Consider the following 19,017-nt stretch of genomic DNA (forward strand, 5'->3'; position numbering starts at 1 on the left):
AAACCCAAAGGCCTTCCAAGGACTTTGTAAGACTTAGTACACGTCGTGCTGAAGGCTTTTCAAACATTACTGATTCAAAGCCACAAACGTCCAGAACCACTCATCTGTCAAGAAATAGTAACGGTGCCACAGCAGAACAGCAAGTGTTTAAAACAAACACATTAAAGATAACGTTCCGAAAAATGCTCGCCTACCTTGTCCTCCATCATTGGCATCGGCAGCATCTTCATCCCTCCCTTCATCATCCTCTTCTTCCTCGTTATCATCCTCCCCTTCATCATCATCATCATCATCATCATCATCGTCCTCATCATCATCCAGTTCTGCCTCATCATGGTTGCCAGCTACATGCACGTTAGCAGGCGCCAGCCCATCTGGACCAAGCTCTGCAGGATTCTGGGCAGCTTCAGCATCTGCAGGATCCTGAGCATTGGCTGCAGCGTTACCGCCCACACCCTGTGAATATAATGAAAGACATGACAGTTCATTAATAAAACCTGCTAAAAGTTAATAAAGTAATTTTGTGCTTATGTAAGCTCAGTATTTGAAAAACAGAAAGTATTTTAATCAAACTCCTGTCTTGGGGTCACTATGGAGTTTATATCCACATTGTCCAGATGTGACCACTAATGTTTGGGATGCAAAATGTAATTCATCACTCCATCGTTATCACATTAAATATTCACAGGGAGCTTTGAACATCATTAACGGGCTACTGTGTTAGAATGAGACACATGTACAACCCGAAAACACAACACCTCTGGCCAAATCTGTCTGCTGCTGTCAGAGATTATAAAATGTATGATTTTCACTAGAAACTGTTTTGAGCGTTAACTAGCAAACTTTTACAGATATGAGTCTGTTGCTATGCCAACCATGTCAGAGTAATGGTAAACTGTAGCAGGAAGCTAACAGAATTTAGGAAGTCTTTATCAGCCCCACTCTTGCTCCGATTTAAAGAGGATGAAAAAATAAATTAAAACAAAAACAAACAAAACTCACCTGATTAGCTGGTGCAGGGCCGTTGGGCTGATTAGGAACCAGTGGGGGTTGATTTTGCTCTAACCACTGAGGAGCGCCTCCATGCACAATCTGCTCTCTGAGCCACACCAGGCTGATGAAGGCACATAGTGTGCATGTGACCACAAAACAGCCTTGGAGGCAGTCAGCAAGCAGGTTTTGCCTGTGAGAAGGAGACATGGCATCAATTTTCAAAAAACATTCAGATTATTTAAGTAACACTATTTCTGCCACTAATGAGATTTTGCAACCATTACAAAGAAACATTTGACAGTCACTGACGAGATATTGTGTTGTTGGGATTTTGGAGGACTGCAGAGCAGAATGTTTGCATTGGACAAAACCAGTTCCACATTTGCTGTCTGTTCATGGACATGTAGATGGACACATTTGGAGGATGAAAATTACACATAAGTTTGAAAACAAGCAAAGATGCAGCACTGTGAACAGAGAGGAAAAGAGCAGCACTGCACCACACAGCAGAGCTAATTAGCATGCACGCTACAAAGCAGAGAAAATGTCAGCGCCCACGAAGAGGTCATCACAAGCCAAAATCCTATTTTGGCTTGTGCCAAAATCCTATTTTGGCTTGTGATGGCGCTTGGACCAACTGAGACTGATTTAGGGGATTTAGTGGAAAATATATTGGGGTTCAGAATCTGCACCTTAAAAATGTTGTTGACATCATTTAACGACTGAATCTTTGAATTTTAACAGACTGTCAGCAGCCTGCATTTAAAGAGCGACTTTATGAATGAGGAAAAGAAATAAAGTGTAAATCAGCTGGTTCTGGTGCAGTGGGAGGGAAGGAGTCTGAGATAAACTCAGAAGTAACAGTCTTTCTGGAACAGAAATTTATAGTTTCCCATGATCTCTGGGTTATTCAGAGTTGCTAGTGACAGTAGTTCAGCTTGATTGAGAGACAGAGGAGAAATAAAAGAAAAGGGTACGTTTTATGAACAACATTCAGGTCAAACTAATCCAAATGACGAAATGTGAAACATGCCATGCATTCTTCTGATAGGGCTGTGAGGAACATGAGAAGAACACAAAATAAATAAAAAGCGTTGGGACGCACTGATTTAAACAGCAACACTGTGCAAGCCATAAAGAAAGCAAAGTACACGACAGAACAAACGCAGCTTGACTTTGTGAGAGAGGAGGCACAAAACCAAAAGCAGACACTTACGTTGAAAGCATATCTAATGGCAGGGTAAGGAGAGAGCTCACAGAGCCGGTAAATAAACACTTGTAGATACGACCTGTTGGGAAACACAGAATGAAAGCAAAATTGACGGGGAAAAAAATAAATAAATTAAAAAAACAAAACAAAAAAAAGCCCCACACACAAAACCCCCAACATGGCGATCACTTCTCAACTAGTTTATAACTAAAACCAAACTGCTTCAAATTTGTACATTTATGGTGTTACATTTCACGCTGTGCTGAACTGAAACATCTAATTAGAGCACATGTGATTTATTTATGCTAGTCAAACATTAGCCCCTTTGGGTCCACAGAACTATTTGTTTTCAAGCATCTTTTTTTTTTTTTTTTTTACTGGTTGTACGTTTAGTCAATTAACCAATTCAAATGTTTTACCTCCACTTAAAACATAAAATTTCCCCAAATCTTTGTTTCACATTTGATACTGTGGTTTCATATGCAAACACTGGGAAGTGTGTTAGGACATGTTCAGGTAATGGAAAGCTTAATAAATTTTTTAAATCCTCTTATGTTTAGAGTAAAATTATTATTTAAATATACTGACAAATAATGAAAGTAATCGTTAGTTGCAATTCCAAGATGTGGCTTACATGCTGTGAGCGGTACCACACCTAGCCAGGCAAAGGCCACCAGTGTGTAGTGGAACCAGTATCTGATGGCTGTTCCAATACTGGTGACCAGCCCTGCAAAGATGTCCTGCACAGGCAGGCGAGATGGCATGTCTGGAGAATAGACTGATGAGAAGAGCAATACAGAAATAAATTGTCAGATAATAACTGGGCATTTGAAGGCACTAACAACAAATGAATGCAGTCTTAAGACATTGAATGATTTGATAAAAACAACTTACTTGGTGTAAATGCAAACCTGTGTTTGCATAATTCACAGTATTCTTTTCTACTGTGTTTCAGCCACTGCAGTAAGCTGTGAAAACAAAATGAAACAGTGAATTTACCCATGTCTCACAGAGAATTGCACAAGAATCTTCCTCAGTAGTCTCTGAACATGTCCAGGGGTATCAAGGAACAAGATGTTAGCACACATCCTTAAGTCCTTAAGCAAGGTGGGTCCTCTGTGGATCACATTTGTTTTTCCAGCAAATCCTACATTAATTAACCTTGGTAAGATTGCGATCTGGGGAATTCTGAGACCGAGTCAACACACTGAAACCTTTTTTTCCCCCCATACTTTTAAAGCATTCTTGAAAAACGGTTGCAGTATGGCAGGGCAAATTACCCCTTTTGAAAGAGGCAGCTCTAGATTTATTTATTTATTTTTAAATAGATGACCAAACCAACATCCACATGAAAGGCAGATCTTACAGCATCACAGTGAGACTGCCCCCCTCCAAAAAAGACAAGGTCTGCAGGATAAATCAAACTGTTTGCAAATGTAATTGGAAATTCACATCTAGTAATTTCTGTGGACTGCACAACCACGTGCACTTCCATGTGACCAAAAACCAAAACCTGCAAGCCATGAAAAGCAAGCGAAAAGAGAAAACCATAAAGTTTTTACATGAACATCTTGCTCACTCGCATACCATTCCTGATGGATGAACTTGATGCTGCCGGTGCAAACACAAGGGTGGTAAAGGGGCTTGTCCTGGGTCCCCTCTGACCGACATACCCGGCAGATATCGGCTGTACAAAAGGCACACAGTGATAAGAATCTGCATAGCTAAAGACAGTCTGGCAGTGCTTTTTTTTTTTTTTTTTAAACAAACAAAAACAAAAACAAAACACCCCACCAAACATATACTGAGCCACACTAATAAACACATGTGAGCCGTAATACAAAACTACTAATACCTTTCTACAAAACGCTAACAGTGTACATGTGTCAGGACTGAGTCTGTGCATTGGATTCGTATTTAAAGTGACTGTAACAGTATAGGTCAGACTAGGGCAAACTGTAAATCCTTGGATTATCAGTGTCACTGCATGACAAAAATAAAATGACTATAATTAGCCCAAGAAGTAGGAGCATGACACGAGTTAGGATACCACCCTTAGCTATATATATTTATGGTATATCCTTCAGATATTTGCTAGTGGCTAAAAACAATTTCATTCTCGCTCAGGGAAAATATAATGGGCTTGTTTTCTGGAAGTCCAAATATACTATAAAATGCAGGCTTTTGGAGTATGTCGAGAGCATTCGTCATAATAACAATTTCTCTTTAGTTGAACTCGCAAAGTTGTGAATGAGCCTTGTCAAATGGTAGCCTAAATGCGCTAACCTGCCGACCTTACCAACGTACCGCTAGCTTATCATGTCATACTGTTCGGTACGCTCCCATAACGGTTTCAATGGCTCAACTTATTAAAGGTTAACTCATAATTAGATAATTTTGCGTGTGGCTTCACTGTGAATTGGACTCCCTCTACAATTTCTACGTTGTAACCACTATCCAGTGCCCATGTAATGCGTTCTAGGATTTCTGGTTCCACATAGACATGACAGCTTATAGGGTGTAAGCTAATGCCAGCTAGCTGGCTGGCTAACGCTAATTGGCTAGCGGTTTCTCTACTTCTGGAGAACCTTTGCTGAAGTTTAAGACAACGGAGTCGTGGTCGTTGCTACCAACAACAGTTGAGGGCCGGTTAGGTCACATGCAAAGTCAGCATGAATGACTTTACCATTTAGCGCTAAGGTAATCAAGTTTGGGCATTAGCTACCTTCCTCAGCGGTGTCCATCTTGGCTGGCTGCTAAAGCAGCCCTGCTCCACAGCAGTCTGGATTTAAGCAGTCCGTGCAGCAGCGATGACTGCCGGCTATCTAGATGTAAACATTTCTAGAAAGACTTTTTATTTCAGTGCCCTGTTAAGTTTGACGTCATCATGCGTTTCAAATTAAATTCAGCTTGTTTTACTTCATGGCTCATCAGCTAGCGGTACACAAAACAACAAGTGTTAATGTGATAGTTTCACCACTAGATGGCAGCTCCGCGCAACAAGCCAGTTTCCCAGTTGTGCAGCTTCCTCCTAGGACTCTGGTATAATCCCCGCAACTTGCACTGAAACTTATGGGCAACGTTATACAACAATAAACAGTAATACTCAATCATCATTTTTATTGTCATGGTCATTTCACATGGTCACACATTTCAAATGTACAGCACTGACCTTTCCTTTTTTCCTGTTTTTGTGGTTTTAAATGTTAAGAGATATATGCAACTATTTCCAGTTACAGTTAGTTTTATCAAAATTTTTACAAAAGTTTTTAAAATAATCTGAGAGTAGAATGGTGTTCTAGACTTGATTTTCTTATGTTACAGGTGTGATTTAAATGTCTTTGCATCATACACCCATACAGTGTCTATGCCCTCCCCCGCGGTACTTTCAGGAATCCACGTAGGGAAGGGGAAGCGACAGGTCACCACCTTGGCTGTGCTAGGCAGCTCGCTTGCCAATTTCAGCTCAAGCTTCTCCATCTGAAGATAAAAGCAGCAAACAAACATAATTAGCATGATGATTTGAACTCCACAAGTTTCTGCATTTTGGTGAGACACAGAGGTACTCACCATCTGAGGGACTCCAAAAATGACAACATTGGAGTATTGAGCAAAGCTGACCTAAGAAAGGAAAAAGGAAGTAACATGCTAAATGACTAACTTCATTACAGCAGATGTCTGTAAAACAAAGGTTTGTTTTCAGAAACCACTGACCTTCCACAAGTCTGAGATGTGAAATGAGGTGGAGCGGTAGACTCCCTCCCTCCAGGCCCTGTAGCGAGAGTACCACACCAACCAGGGGTTCAGCTCAAACCCTGACGCACGAAAACCATGTTTGGCTGCTGCAATCACCTGCAAGAAGCAAGGGGAAACAGTATAGCACACACACACACACACGTTTGTAAATCATGTTAGATTGGTTGCTACTGAAATTAAATTTTCACCCTTTAAGGCTGTTTGCAAAAACAGTTTCAATTTTTTTTTAACCCTCTGGCCTTCATGCGTGGTAACCTTCAAGCCTAACACTGCACTAGCCCTGGATTTTTTTAAGCCTAGCCCAGCTGTCATAAGACCAGGACTATTTCAAAACTGTATAAAGAACAGACGATATCAGGACAACAGTTATGACCTGACCTGAAGCTTAGGACAGGATGGCAAAAGGTGTAAGACACGATCCAAAGCACAAAAGTAAACCAACAACATAACAGTTGTTCAGCCACATGACATCCCAGATACTCATAAACTAAACAGTCTGTAGGGCGGAACTGGTCCCCTGTTCTCCTGAACAGCTACGGGACACACCTGCTGGAGCTTGTAGATGATAAAGCCTTAGCAATCACTAAGACATGATTGATCAGACATGATTTACGAGCTTTTTTTTTTTTGCCTTTTTTTTTAAAGTTTGATTATATTTTGTTAATCTATAACTGCGCCTTGCATAAAATCATGGTTTCTCTAAAGGCTTTCAATACCTTTTTATTTTTCTTGCAACTATAATTTTATAGTTCTTGAGGGGGCTCAGAGGGCAGAACAGTACTTACTATCCTTCCATCTCCGCTGCCTATGTCCACCAGGGTTCCCGACCTTGTCCTTAACGCCTTGAGGACGTTTTCCACCTGAGTCGTGGTGGCCGGGACAAACGGGAGGCAGACTTTCCTCAGGGCAGGGGCTACAAACGGAGCAGCCACTGCGTACAGAGCAACCAGCGACCCTCCCACTAAACCTGTTACGACGAGCCCAATGCGGCTCCTGCCCTTTCTGTCCCTGTTATCCTCATTAGGCTGTCCCGAGTCCAGCAGGAGGTCCTCTTGTGACATGACGCTAGTTTAACGCAACGTCTGCAATCGTTCACTCTACTCCATGAATGACAGCGGGGACTGTGTTTCAGCTAGCAAGCTCTTACTTATTCGACCTCAAGTTTTCATAAATGAAATTAAATATTGTTCGAACAAATTGCAAGTCTATGTTGTCCTTAGTTACGAAAAAAGAGATTATCATAGTTCAAAGTCCTGCTATTTATATGTTATTGTAACATGTAAGCATTGTAATACACGACCTGTGCAAGGCTATAATCGGCCCGAGTGGATAACAAAGAGGAACTACAAACCGTTCCTCCCCGCTTTCGTTCCCATTCAAGCTAGCTTTCATTATGTTTCGAGCGTGGTTAAAAATAAATAAATAAAATATATATATAAAAAATAACAAATAATAATAAACACCAATTTCCAATTGCAAACTTAAAAGTAACTAGATAATGAATGGTTACATTTCACTGTGGTTATACTTGTATAACTATGCATGTGACAAATATAGAACCTTGAACATTGAATATATTATGTGAGATATTTTATGAAAATCACTGATAAACTTTGTGTGAAATGCCAGAATTCTGTGAATAATGTTCTGGTGGCTAAACTCTGACATTTTTTTCAAATGTATATTTAAATTCAAATTCATTTGAATGTTTTTCATTTGTGATGAACTGACTTTTACACACACACACACACACACACACACACACACACACACACACACACACACACACACACACACACACACACACACACACACAGATTAATATGCTGTGCCATGGTCAAATTCAAGCAGAGGGTAAATATTTAATTCAGTAAATAAACATGAAATAAATCAGCCACAATATGACCTGACATACATGTAAATCGGATGATAAATAACACTTATAATTGCATTTTTCTTGCTTTGGTGTTGTAGGCATGTTCATCCATATAGGAAACACTTCAAACATCAAAACAATTAATGAATTATATTATTTTAAATATGATTTGATCTATGTGACATATTCTAGCCTAGAGTGAAAACATTAAACAAACAAGGAACCTAAAAAGGAAAAAATGGAACTGTGATCCAGCAAAATAGGCCTACTCATCCTTGGAACCATCTCTCATGAATTACATTGACATAGCAGTGTACCATTCAAGATAGCTCCTAAACTCTTTGGTTTTTGGGAATTACTATTAAAAAGACTTTTGGATTGCATTCTTGGAAATTACTTGGAATGTCTGAGAAAAAGGAACTCTACTGACCATATTAGGTAAAAACCTTTAAAAAAAAAAATTGGCCACCTCTATTTGCAATATTAATTTTTACTGCAATTTCATTTGGGACCTTTTGTTGTTCTTTTAATTAGAAGTCATTAGACAGTGTACGATGGACCGTGTGGTCAAGCCCTGATGGGCCATGGTGGATTGGATGATGGTACATGTGGTGCTGACTGGTGGTGGGACCATCATCCATCATTAAATCCTCCTCCTCCTCTGCCCTGTACCCTCCTGCAGCGTCCTGTGAGTAGCTGTGCTTCATCACCACAATGTTCCGTCGACTCGTCGGCGTGTTGTGGTGAGAGAGTCGGGGCGACTGCTGGTTCACCATCACTGGCTGCAACTGGGGCACAAGAGCACCCCCATCAGGTACAATGGTGGCGTCCCTCACGCTTAAGTTGCTGCGGCTACCGTGGACACTGCCCTGGTGAGAGCCACAGTGGTGGTCACGGATGCATTTGCTTTCGGAGCGTCTCAGCTTGTGGAACTTGTCAAAGTCCTCGGCCAGGGCAGGATCGGTCAGTTCACCAGAGGGGGCACGGCGCAGAGTACAGAGTTCATAGTGAGGAGGCTCAAAACCGGGGTCGAGGAGGGCAGGATCAAAATCATCTCTGTGGATCCAAAGAGGTAAAGAGAGTACATGCACAGACATCCAGACCTACAGTTCCAGAGTACAGATACAATAAACGTTTAGGAATGTGCAACAGAAACTTTGAATGTAGCTACACAGACAATGATAAATGTGTATAAATTCCCATTAATGTGAATAAATTGTAAGATAAAAGTAGAAAGAACAAAATGCCAGCACGTGGTTTTTCAACATGCCTGGCTGCTCATGTGCAATTTGAAACTAAAGGTCTGAAATTCAAGCATTTATACATATGCACATTTCTAAACTGCAGTCAAAAAGCAAAAAAATTGAAAACCAGACAAATCCTTTCACGGACATCATCAATATCATGATACTGTAATGATCGTAGCATATCTATATATGTTTATTAGAACTTAATGAAACGTATTGCCTATAATCTGTCAAACGTATCTCTTATGAATGAAATCAAGTCACTTTGAGCCGCAAACTGCTGTTACAATTGCTGTTACAAGGTAGGTGCTGCAATCTGTTATTTATCCAGGTAAAATTGTCACTGACAATAAAAATTACTTTTTCAACAGAGATATGGCCAAGATTGCAGCAGAAATTGCAACAAATGTAACATTAGAGTTCTATTAAAAGATATTAAGTTTCCATAAAGGACTGAATTGTTTATAATGTAGCAGGCACGTGCAGATGGGGGGGGGGCTAGAGGGGCTTGAGCACCCGCCCCTTTCCTGATGGGTGCCCAAGGTGCCCTTTTGTTGAGGCTATATATATATATATATATATATATATATATATATATATATATATATATATATATATATATATATATTAACGTGTGTGTGCGTGCGGAGTCCTGTCTGTGCCCCTCAACAATAATATTTAATAATATTTAACTATCAATCACAGTTTTGCTAAATAAAAGGATCTGGCTTGCATCAGTCACATGATCACATTTAACCAGTGATCGCCCTTGACGGCAGAACGCGCTGGTTACGAGCCGGGAACGAGCTCACAAAGAGCACGCGCATTTTTAGCGGTCCGGAGCTGTAGGAGAAACACAAATTAACTCAGAGACACAGACTGATGCGACAAAACCAGTAAGTAGGTGTACAGCGTACACTGTAGTGTATAGCACCCAGGAGTATTAGCTTATTACGTACACGTTGGTAAGCTGTCTTGTTGCAACTGACGAACTGAAACAAACGAGCGTGCTGTGTGTGCAACAACGCGACAAACATTACCTGTCCTTTTATTAACTGCACAAGTAGTGCTGGTCATAGCTGCTGGCTACCTGTGTCAGGCTGTCATGGGTCTGTAGCTCTGTCCACCGTTTTAGGGAACATATTTAGTTTTAAAGCAAGTTACAGGGCTTTTCCTCCCTTTCTGGAGGGATTATATTTCACTAAAAAACGACCTAATATGCATGTCCACATAATTATGCATTATTATAATTATAATATATTAAAAACACACGCTGTATTCTAAGCACCAGCTGTCTGTTAGAATGTGATTTTTTCTCTCTCTCTGTTGGCAGAGGTATAAAAATGCGCAGGAAAATCTGACGTGCATGGCAAACTTCACTGACGATATTTAGGGAGGAATAAACTAGGGCTGCTCGATTATGGCAAAAATGATAATCACGATTATTTTCACTGAAATTGAGATCACGATTATTTGACGATATTTATTTAACCCTTTAAGATCTACCATAGAACCAAGTCCGCCAGAGCTTATAATATTTTTTTTACATGCTGTAGTGCCATTTGTGGGAGCATTTCAAGTTGCTATACATCAATACAACTGTTATAGCCCATATTTTAAAAATGTGTATGTATTAAGTCCATAGTAACTACATTAATTGCAAAAAAGTGCAATAAACTACAAAAAAATTGAAAATCGTTTTTGTTTTTTTTACATATATTTCTACTTGGAGAAATTTAAGAGGCTTATCCCTCAAAACTTTAAATACAAAAAAGTTGCAAAAAATAGTTTACAACAACAGGAAATTTATTTTGAGTGTCTTCATAGTTTTATTTTTGGAGATACAGCAATTTTTATATACACTGCAGGAAAAACAAAAAAACAATCCTATGATGCAAATTTGCAAAGAATGTGCATGTGCATCAAAATAAACTATTTCCAGCAGTGCAATTCGAGTTCTAAGGCCTACAAGTAAAAAACTACATTTTCCGCGAAAATGACGTCACTTGCGATAGTTCGCGTTGACGTCTTTTTCAATGTGGGAAGTGTTAAGAACAGCTGATCAGATCGGCAAAGCGTGTTTCTGGAATATTATGTTTTTGTTCCTGCAAGCGCTTTTTATGCAATTTTTGCAAAGCTATATGTGGAAGGAAACCGTGACCTAGGACAAGCTGATGGCATAAGATGTAAGTACAACTCCTCTGGTTTCATATGGAAAAAAATTTATTGTGCTAGCTTAGCGGTTCAGGTTCTACAGGGATTTAAAAATAGTTATACAAAACGAGCATGCTGCTCTGACCGGCTTTAAAGGGTTAACAATAACAATGTATTGAATAATGACTTTAAAAAATAATATAAAATAGTGTGCAAATACTGATAACAGTGCAAATGTTTGCAATAAAAGAAATAAATGAAAAATGTAAACTTTGCAGTGTTGCTCTGTGGTGCAGCTACGACACCATAGCAAAGTTTACACACTGTGTCTACTTGATCCACGTCTGACTCCGCGAACCCATAATGTTTCCACACCACTGAAGTTTTTTTTTTTTTTTTACCTCTCTTTTCAACCAACGGCAGTCCACTCCTCTCCAAATAACTTCTGCTTAGCTTTCCGAGCTTCCCTCGGGTCCTCTTAATTGTTGTGAGGCGTGTTCGAAATGCAGAGCAGTGCGCTTGATTTGCCACACGGAGCAGCGCGAGAGTAAAGCATGAGGGAGGGGCTAATAATCGGCTCAGTCATTTTTAATGATCGTTGAAAGCCCAGATCGTAATCGTGATTAAAATTCGATTAATTGAGCAACCCTAGAATAAACACACATCAAACATAAATGAACCATTTGCCTGTCTCCATAATTGAGAGCATTTTCTCTTCTTATGTCAACACTCTCTCTCTCTTTTTTTTTTTTTTTTTTTTTTTTTTGCTTTTTCGGTCATGTTATGTTTACCTGTCAAAGGCTTGTTACAAACTATGAAACACATCTTGCAGACTTCTGGATGTTAGAAGAAAACTAATACTGCTCATGAAGGAGACTAAAGGCAGGAAGGTGTCCTTTAAAACTAAATATGTTAATAGGACCTCCCTATTTATATCATAGTTTATGATATAGCACGTGTATTTCAGTAATAGCCTGCTGAGGCCACTATACGTGCTGGCCTCATATCAAATGTGAAGGCAGACTGAGTCTATGTTTGACATTTTTTATATCTAATCTTCCTTTTCAAACATTTAAACAGCAGCGAGTCTGCAGCTGAGGGAATACAAACTCATATTGTCGGAACAGGTTTGCTCGTTTCTTGGATTCATTTGGTGATTTATTAAATGTATAACTGTTATTCTAATCTGCTGCTGAGTCTCTTACACTTTTCTTTATGCTGTATATTTTCACGTCTTTGGAATAGTTGGAAGTTAGATAGTCAGCTGGGAAACTTTGTGTTAACTCATGGAGCTGAGGATATCGTGGATATCGTGGATATGCTGACCTCGCTGCGTGGTGTACAGAGCGAGGTCAGCATGATTAATATTCACAATAAAAATATTAGCCGAACATCATGAAGTCTGTATGTGTTTCATAGTGTCGAACAACCTTTGTACAGTTAAAGCCAGCAGTTACTACATGACGGAAACACCAACGTTATCTCTTCTATGTGTTTATACAGAGGTCACGCTGATTACTGAACAAAAACCCAAAGATCAGATGTTAAACAGATTTATTTGCTCTCTCTCCTCCTTAAACATGTTTTTAATGTTAGTTATAATTCAGAATTGGCGACTGAAACACGTAGGACACATAAGAACATCAGGAAATAAAACACAGATAAATATAACCTCAGTAAAAGAAGTCAGCGGGGGTTACTACAGCTGTGTACCAGGGCCTGCGCTTTGTTGGTGGGATTGCTTGCGAGGCGAGCGGGTCTATCCCACGCTTTGCCGTGAGACTGGGCAGACATCTCCGAAATCATCGAAACACTTTTGTAAAGAGGCTGTATCTTGACAAACCGACCAGACACATGAAGATTAAACCACTACATTCTCGGCTAAAAAAATATTAAAACGGTATTTGGTGACACACAAACAGGGTTTTTCAAAGCTCAGTTCTGTTAGCTTCCACAGACAATGGCCACCAGGCCAAAGCAATGGTTTTGACTCGATCAGCGTTAACCCCGCCCCCTGAGTTTGATGGGTGAGGCTGACAGATAAAATTATTTCATGATGAGAGCCAGGCGCCAGGACTGCCAAAATGAAATAAATAAATATATCATTAAATAATTAATTAAATGTGTCAATAATTAATTAAATGTGTCAATAATTAATTAAAATGTGAAATACATAAATAATTAATTAAATGTGTCAATAATTAATTAATTAAATGTGTCAATAATTAATTAATTACATGTGTCATAACTATTTATTTAATTAATTAATTCCAATTTTAATTAATTATTGACACATTTAATTAATTATTTAATGGTGTATTTAATTAATTCATTATGGCAGTCCTGGCGTTCCATACCAGAGGGGCCGATGGCGTGATATGGCAGCCTCGCTTCTGTCAGTCTGCCCCAGGGCAGCTGTGGCTACAACTGTAGCTGCCTCCACCAGTGTGTGAATGTGAGAGTGAATGAATAGTGGCATTGTAAAGCGCTTTGGGTGTCTTGAAAAGCGCTATATAAATGCAATCCATTATTATTATTTCATATTTATTACTTCCCCCTCCTCATTGCTTTATTATTGTAGCTCTAGTAATAAATAATTTAAAAAAAAAAAGATTCTGGATCAGCACCATGATGCCCATAGTATATACAGTATTCTGAAGAAGGTCTAAAATGTCATTGTGTGTGCGTGCATGTGTTTGTTTTATTTAGATGGATTTTTAAAAAACACATTACTCATGATATAACATTGTCCAGACATGGCTGGCAAGGACATGAGGAGGAAACAGTAGGAGCTGTGTGAGGCTACTAAAGACAGGGCTATAACATTTTTCTGTCATCATTTTATTTTAGATTAAGTGCAAGAGTTGTTAGGTGTGGATAATTAGATTATAGTTTATTGCAATAGCAAGTTGTGCCTTGTACTCAGATAGACAGCAAGTGGAGAGTGATATATGAAATGATGGGATGGAAGGAAGAAGAGAAGCAAAGAGTGAATCACAGGCAGAGCCTAAATTATTTCTCACAGTTTTTGTTGCCTTATGATTCCAAGCGCTGTCACCAATCTTTGCATTTTGTTATTATCTCATGACACTTGTTTAATCAGCTACCATCTCTCCTATGGACTTTTTAATGTCTACAGTCTCAGATCAACACAGCCCTGCCCTCCAGCACTATCCACAGCAACCCCTCAACAGCAACATTGTACCCATCAGGTAAAGCATCGGCTACGTTTGCTTTGCCTTGTTGCCCATATTAGATTTTTGATAAATGTGTGTTGTTGTTATTCAGCCTGGTTCAATGTGCCCCTTTTTAACTTTGAGCACCCACCCCTTTAAACCTCTCTGCACAGCCCTGTAATGTAGGTACAATAACACAGAGTCATAGAGACAAAGCAGGTTATTTCTTCATTTTATAACCTCTGTGGGAATCCAGCTGACTACAGTTTATTTAAGAATATAGGCAAAGGTGTTATGTGTAGAAAACATATAGAAACATCAGAAATCACTTTCTGGCAGAACACAGGTTTGTGAATTTACACCTAGCACGTAAATTGAGTGTAATATTTGCAAATACATATGCACGTTACATGTACATTTTAACAGCAACCAGAAGGTTTAAGTATGAATAACTGGCAGTTTTTATTTCCTATCTGGCGCGACTTCATAATTCTACACCATTAACTAAGGATGCAAGATGGTCACAACACATGGAAAAGAGTGGGGGAGTCTTCTTTTGGACATTTGGATGCGACCTCTGAAGTACTGTGATTGACAAAAAAGTCGACAATTCCTCAGAGATAAAGTATTGGCTTAACTTTTCAGTCATTTCCAATCTTCATTTTTATGTTTACAATTAAAAGCCCCTGTTATTGATATTAATGTGAGGGTTAAAATGTCTGACCTGTAACAGAATTTTGAAAGTCGTGCCCTTTACTCTTTTACAACTATGTAAATGTGCAGTTTTAAACACTGCTCAAATCAAGCGATTTTGGCTACTGAGTAAAGATAGATCAAGATCTACAAATTGATCAAATCGATAGTTAAAGGTATATCTCAGTCCCAGCAAAGCACACATGAAGCAGCATCAGCATTTATTAGGAACTGCACACTTGCGATTTTGGGCTATATTCTGATGCACACAGGTGTTTTGTTTATTATTTAAAAATCTGTTCTTATAAAAACACATCACACATCTACCAAGACAAAATCTTTGTTTCACGTGTAAATACTTCTGAAATGTTCACTCTGAAAGGAAGTTTTGGATATGTGGAGGTCAAAAAGTACAGAGAAAGCTAATATTACCAAAAAATACCCGCGTACATGAACAGAGCCTTGATGTCTACAAAGTTCTATAGTTCTGAATGTTTTGGTTTATTTAACCACTAAAGTCTTTAATTCCCCTTGTTCTCTTTTTGACAATACTACTAAATAACAATTTACCGAGACTTTACCTGCGGATGATGTATTTCTTGCGAGGCTGTTTGACCTGGATGATGACAGAGATGATGAGCAGGATGACGACCAGACCACAGGTTACTCCAATGATAGTGAGGTTAGTGTTATCTAGCGTATCCAAGATGCTCGGTTTCCTCGTCTCTGGTTGAGGGGATGATACAGACAGAAATCACAGGCGTGTTTTGTGAAAACAGCATGTGGCTGGTGGTTGGAATTTCAACATACCTTTGCAGTGATTCTCATCCCATGGGTAAACACAGTTCTGGATGCCATTGCACACCAGAGTGTGATTTATGCACATGTTGCTATGGCAAAAGAAAGTGTCTCTCTCACACGGAGCTGAAACAAGACAGGCAGGAAAGATACGGCTGTAGCAATATGTTCTTCTTCAAAGTCAGACTTTAACTATACTCACTTTTGGCTCCATTTCTGCCTAAACAGGCAACATTAGCTATGGGCTTGCTAAGGAACAGCACCACTCCTTTCCCTAGAAGCCAACAGCCAACACAGATAGCGTTCTGCTAGCTGCTCCTCCCTGAGCCTCGTTCTGCCAGAGGTTTCTTCCTGTTAAACAGGAGTTTTTCCTTCCCACTGTTACCAAGTGCTTGCTCACTGGCAGATGATGTATAGATGTATATACTTCATAAACTGTTGCAATCCCCTGAACACTTGTTATCTAAATTCTACTCATTATTTAACATTTTCCAATAAATCTTGATCTTTAAAAGAAACAAATCTCAGGCAGACAGATTTACTCACGTTCATGGAAGGTTGTAAAGAGGATTTTGAATCTGCTCTTCCTGCTGCCCTCATCTGCCCACAGTCTCACCACCCCCACAGAGGTAACCAGCATGACATCGTTGGCCACAGTGGAGCAGAACTTATTCTTTAAGTGCTCAACGGAACTGCTGCCGTCATAGATGCCAACAAAGTTACGCTTACACTCATTGGAGTTATGCATCTCATACTCAAGAAAACGCATGTAGATCTGTGAGGAGACAAAAGGATGAGAAGAAAGAGTGCTGTGAATGGACCAGAGTTTAATAACACTGGGACATCTTTATGTTTTTCTCCTTTCATTTTTTCATGACTTGAAGACCTTCTCTATTTATCACATAAAAATTCCTCGTTGAAATGGCTCAAATATCCAACAGTGACAAAAGAAATGTAGATGTGTAAATACTAACAGCAATATTATTTAACTGGCAAGATTTTGTTGACCTGCAGTCATTTATTGAGCTCTGAAAGGCTGACATCTTTGGACGTTTTGAAGATGGTTTTAAAAAATTCTACAGTGTTTGTCTGAAAACAACCAACTTCAACATCATTAAATGAGAACTGCTACAACAGTTTCACATCAGTCATTGCTGAGCAGAATACTGTAAAAATGTGATGTTCACATTATCAGAGATGGGCAGTAACGCGTAACGCGTTAAAAGTAATTAGATTACAGTAACGCGTAATGCGTTACTGTAATCTAATTACTTTTTTCAAGTAACGAGTAAAGTAAGGGATTACCATTGCAAAAACGGTAATTAGATTACCGTTACTTTCCCGTAGGAACGCTGCATTACTGCGTTACTAAAACCGTGATTTTTTTGCAAGAATGTCTCAAGACAGTGACGTAAGCGAGTGCGACGTGAGACAACAGCTGTCTGCAGATCAACAATGGATCATATATCGAGTGCGGGAGAGAGTATGAGCATGCAGCGTTTAAAGCGTGGAAGTACTGACCTTACTTTGAGTTTGATTCCATAAAAAGTGACAAAAACATTAGCGTCCGTTGTGCGTGGGAAGAAAACTTCTTTTTACTCCGAAAAAAACCCTAAACAAGCTCCGAGTGCGCAACGACGTAATGGGAAATTCAAAGAGAAACTCACGGATTCTTCCACTGACTGCTGCGCCACACCTGCACCAGAGCACACCTCCGCCTACCCCACTCCTGCTTTACAGGTGAAAATAGAGCAACAGGACTGCTAGTCTTTGATTTTATTTACTTTCTGCTGTGTTTTTCTTGCATCTATTTGAAAGACTGAGTGTAAACACAAAAATATTTTATTTTATGTGCTGGAATGTGCAGAAAATAGGTTTAAATGTTAAACTAATTTCTTCAAGCCAGAGAATGGTGCATATAATTTAATTTTTGCTTGATGCATAAAGTTAAAAGATTAAAACTGATAAAACGAGTTTAAAAAAAAGAGACTTTTCCATTTGATTACATTTTGTATGATGGATTATGCAGAAAAAGTAGAATTGGGTTGACAGATCTATTGCTTTATTACCTATTCAGGTTGTAAATCGTGTTTTTAAAAGTAACTAAGTAATTAATTACTTTTGAAAATAAGTAATCAGTAAAGTAACGGGATTACTCTTTTGGGGAAGTAATCAGTAATTCGTTACTGATTACTTTTTTCAAGTAACTTGACCAACACTGCACATTATGTTACAGGTAGAACACCGGCCTACTGTCTCAACAAGCAGACAACCAATCAATTCCAGGTATCTGAAGTTTGTAGTAGAGTCAAATTCCATCTGTGATTAGCAGAGATTGTTTAAATAAGAAAGAAAGAAATGGCACACAGTATGCAGACCTTGGCTCTCGGTGGAGCCCTGATGTACCATCTGCAGTCCACGGCTTCAGTCTGCTGCGCCCGGCCTTCCTTAGCTATCTGCGTTGAATCTACGTAGCCTTCTGGACCATTCATCTCAAACTCACAAACTGTGGAGAGCAGCAGTTTTACGTAACAGTTAAAGCAATGCTGTTGTAACAATGAGGCCTGTTTCAGTTGTAGAGACAAGTTTTCTGTAGTACTTGACGCTTCATATGAAGATTTATGCAACCTCAAATGCTGCGTAAAATGTAAAATAAAATGGAATCCAGTGGTCTGCAAGCCTCATAAACTATAAATCAAATGCTTAAACTGAGAAAATACAATTTAAGAAAAAAGATCATTTTGAATTTTAATGCCAGCCACATGTCTCAAAAAAGTTGGGCATGCCATGTTTACTGTTGTGTAGCGTCCACTCTTCTTTTAACAACAGCCTGTTAACGTTGGAAACTGAGGAGACTAGAATGTTGCCTCATTCTTGTCTGATATAGGATTCTAGCTGTACTACAGTGCAGTGCCTTCTTTTTTGTGATTTTCATTCTATGATGTGCAAAATGTTTCCAACTGGTGTAAAGTCTGGACTATATGCAGGCCAGTTCAGTCCAGCAAAGTTATGCTGTTCTAATAGATGCAGTAGGTTTGGTATTGCCTTGGTAAAATGGTGTCTTTTTCCCTGAAAACACACTTTTCAACACTGATGATGCCTTTCTAGTAGATC

The 19,017-nt window shown here is 39.2% G+C and overlaps 3 protein-coding genes across 4 annotated transcripts in view; all 3 read right to left on the bottom strand.

Moving 5' to 3' along the window:
* Positions 1-5,195, bottom strand: part of LOC101475102 (E3 ubiquitin-protein ligase MARCHF6) — a 23,379-nt gene extending 18,184 nt beyond the window's left edge. The window contains exons 1-7 of the mRNA XM_004565304.6: positions 4,929-5,195; positions 3,791-3,890; positions 3,098-3,171; positions 2,838-2,981; positions 2,210-2,282; positions 1,003-1,183; positions 195-456 (exon numbers count right to left, since the gene is read on the bottom strand). Of these exons, the coding sequence (XP_004565361.2) occupies positions 195-456; positions 1,003-1,183; positions 2,210-2,282; positions 2,838-2,981; positions 3,098-3,171; positions 3,791-3,890; positions 4,929-4,947 (853 nt within the window). The 5' untranslated portion in view covers positions 4,948-5,195. The remainder of the gene's footprint in view (positions 1-194; positions 457-1,002; positions 1,184-2,209; positions 2,283-2,837; positions 2,982-3,097; positions 3,172-3,790; positions 3,891-4,928) is intronic.
* Positions 5,196-5,306: 111 nt separating this feature from the next.
* On the bottom strand, positions 5,307-7,371 carry atpsckmt (fATP synthase c subunit lysine N-methyltransferase). The gene is made up of 4 exons (XM_004565305.5): positions 6,745-7,371; positions 5,918-6,055; positions 5,774-5,824; positions 5,307-5,683 (listed from the first exon to the last, which is right to left on the bottom strand). Exons 1-4 carry the CDS (start codon positions 7,018-7,020, stop codon positions 5,522-5,524), a joined length of 627 nt encoding a protein of 208 aa, XP_004565362.1. The 5' UTR covers positions 7,021-7,371; the 3' UTR covers positions 5,307-5,521.
* Positions 7,372-7,801: 430 nt separating this feature from the next.
* The window catches only part of LOC101474626 (neuropilin and tolloid-like protein 1), a 34,970-nt gene continuing 23,754 nt past the window's right edge, over positions 7,802-19,017 (bottom strand). For both annotated transcript variants that reach the window (XM_004565303.4, XM_004565302.4), the window contains exons 6-10: positions 18,282-18,409; positions 16,450-16,678; positions 15,916-16,029; positions 15,687-15,831; positions 7,802-8,891 (exon numbers count right to left, since the gene is read on the bottom strand). In XM_004565303.4, coding sequence (XP_004565360.1) covers positions 8,366-8,891; positions 15,687-15,831; positions 15,916-16,029; positions 16,450-16,678; positions 18,282-18,409 — 1,142 coding nt within the window. In that variant the 3' untranslated portion in view covers positions 7,802-8,365. The remainder of the gene's footprint in view (positions 8,892-15,686; positions 15,832-15,915; positions 16,030-16,449; positions 16,679-18,281; positions 18,410-19,017) is intronic.

Source organism: Maylandia zebra, linkage group LG18 (assembly GCF_041146795.1).
Source record: "Maylandia zebra isolate NMK-2024a linkage group LG18, Mzebra_GT3a, whole genome shotgun sequence".
NCBI lineage: Eukaryota > Metazoa > Chordata > Actinopteri > Cichliformes > Cichlidae > Maylandia > Maylandia zebra.

What these genes read in the sequence shown, in the direction of transcription:
- atpsckmt (XM_004565305.5), bottom strand. Translation starts at nt 7,020, where the DNA reads ATGTCACAAGAGGACCTCCTGCTGGACTCGGGACAGCCTAATGAGGAT. An exon ending in ACATCTCAGACTTGTGGAAG is followed by an intron (nt 5,825 to 5,917) that starts GTCAGTGGTTTC and finishes TTCCTTTCTTAG; the next exon opens with GTCAGCTTTGCTCAATACTC. An exon ending in TTTTTGGAGTCCCTCAGATG is followed by an intron (nt 5,684 to 5,773) that starts GTGAGTACCTCT and finishes TTTTATCTTCAG; the next exon opens with ATGGAGAAGCTTGAGCTGAA.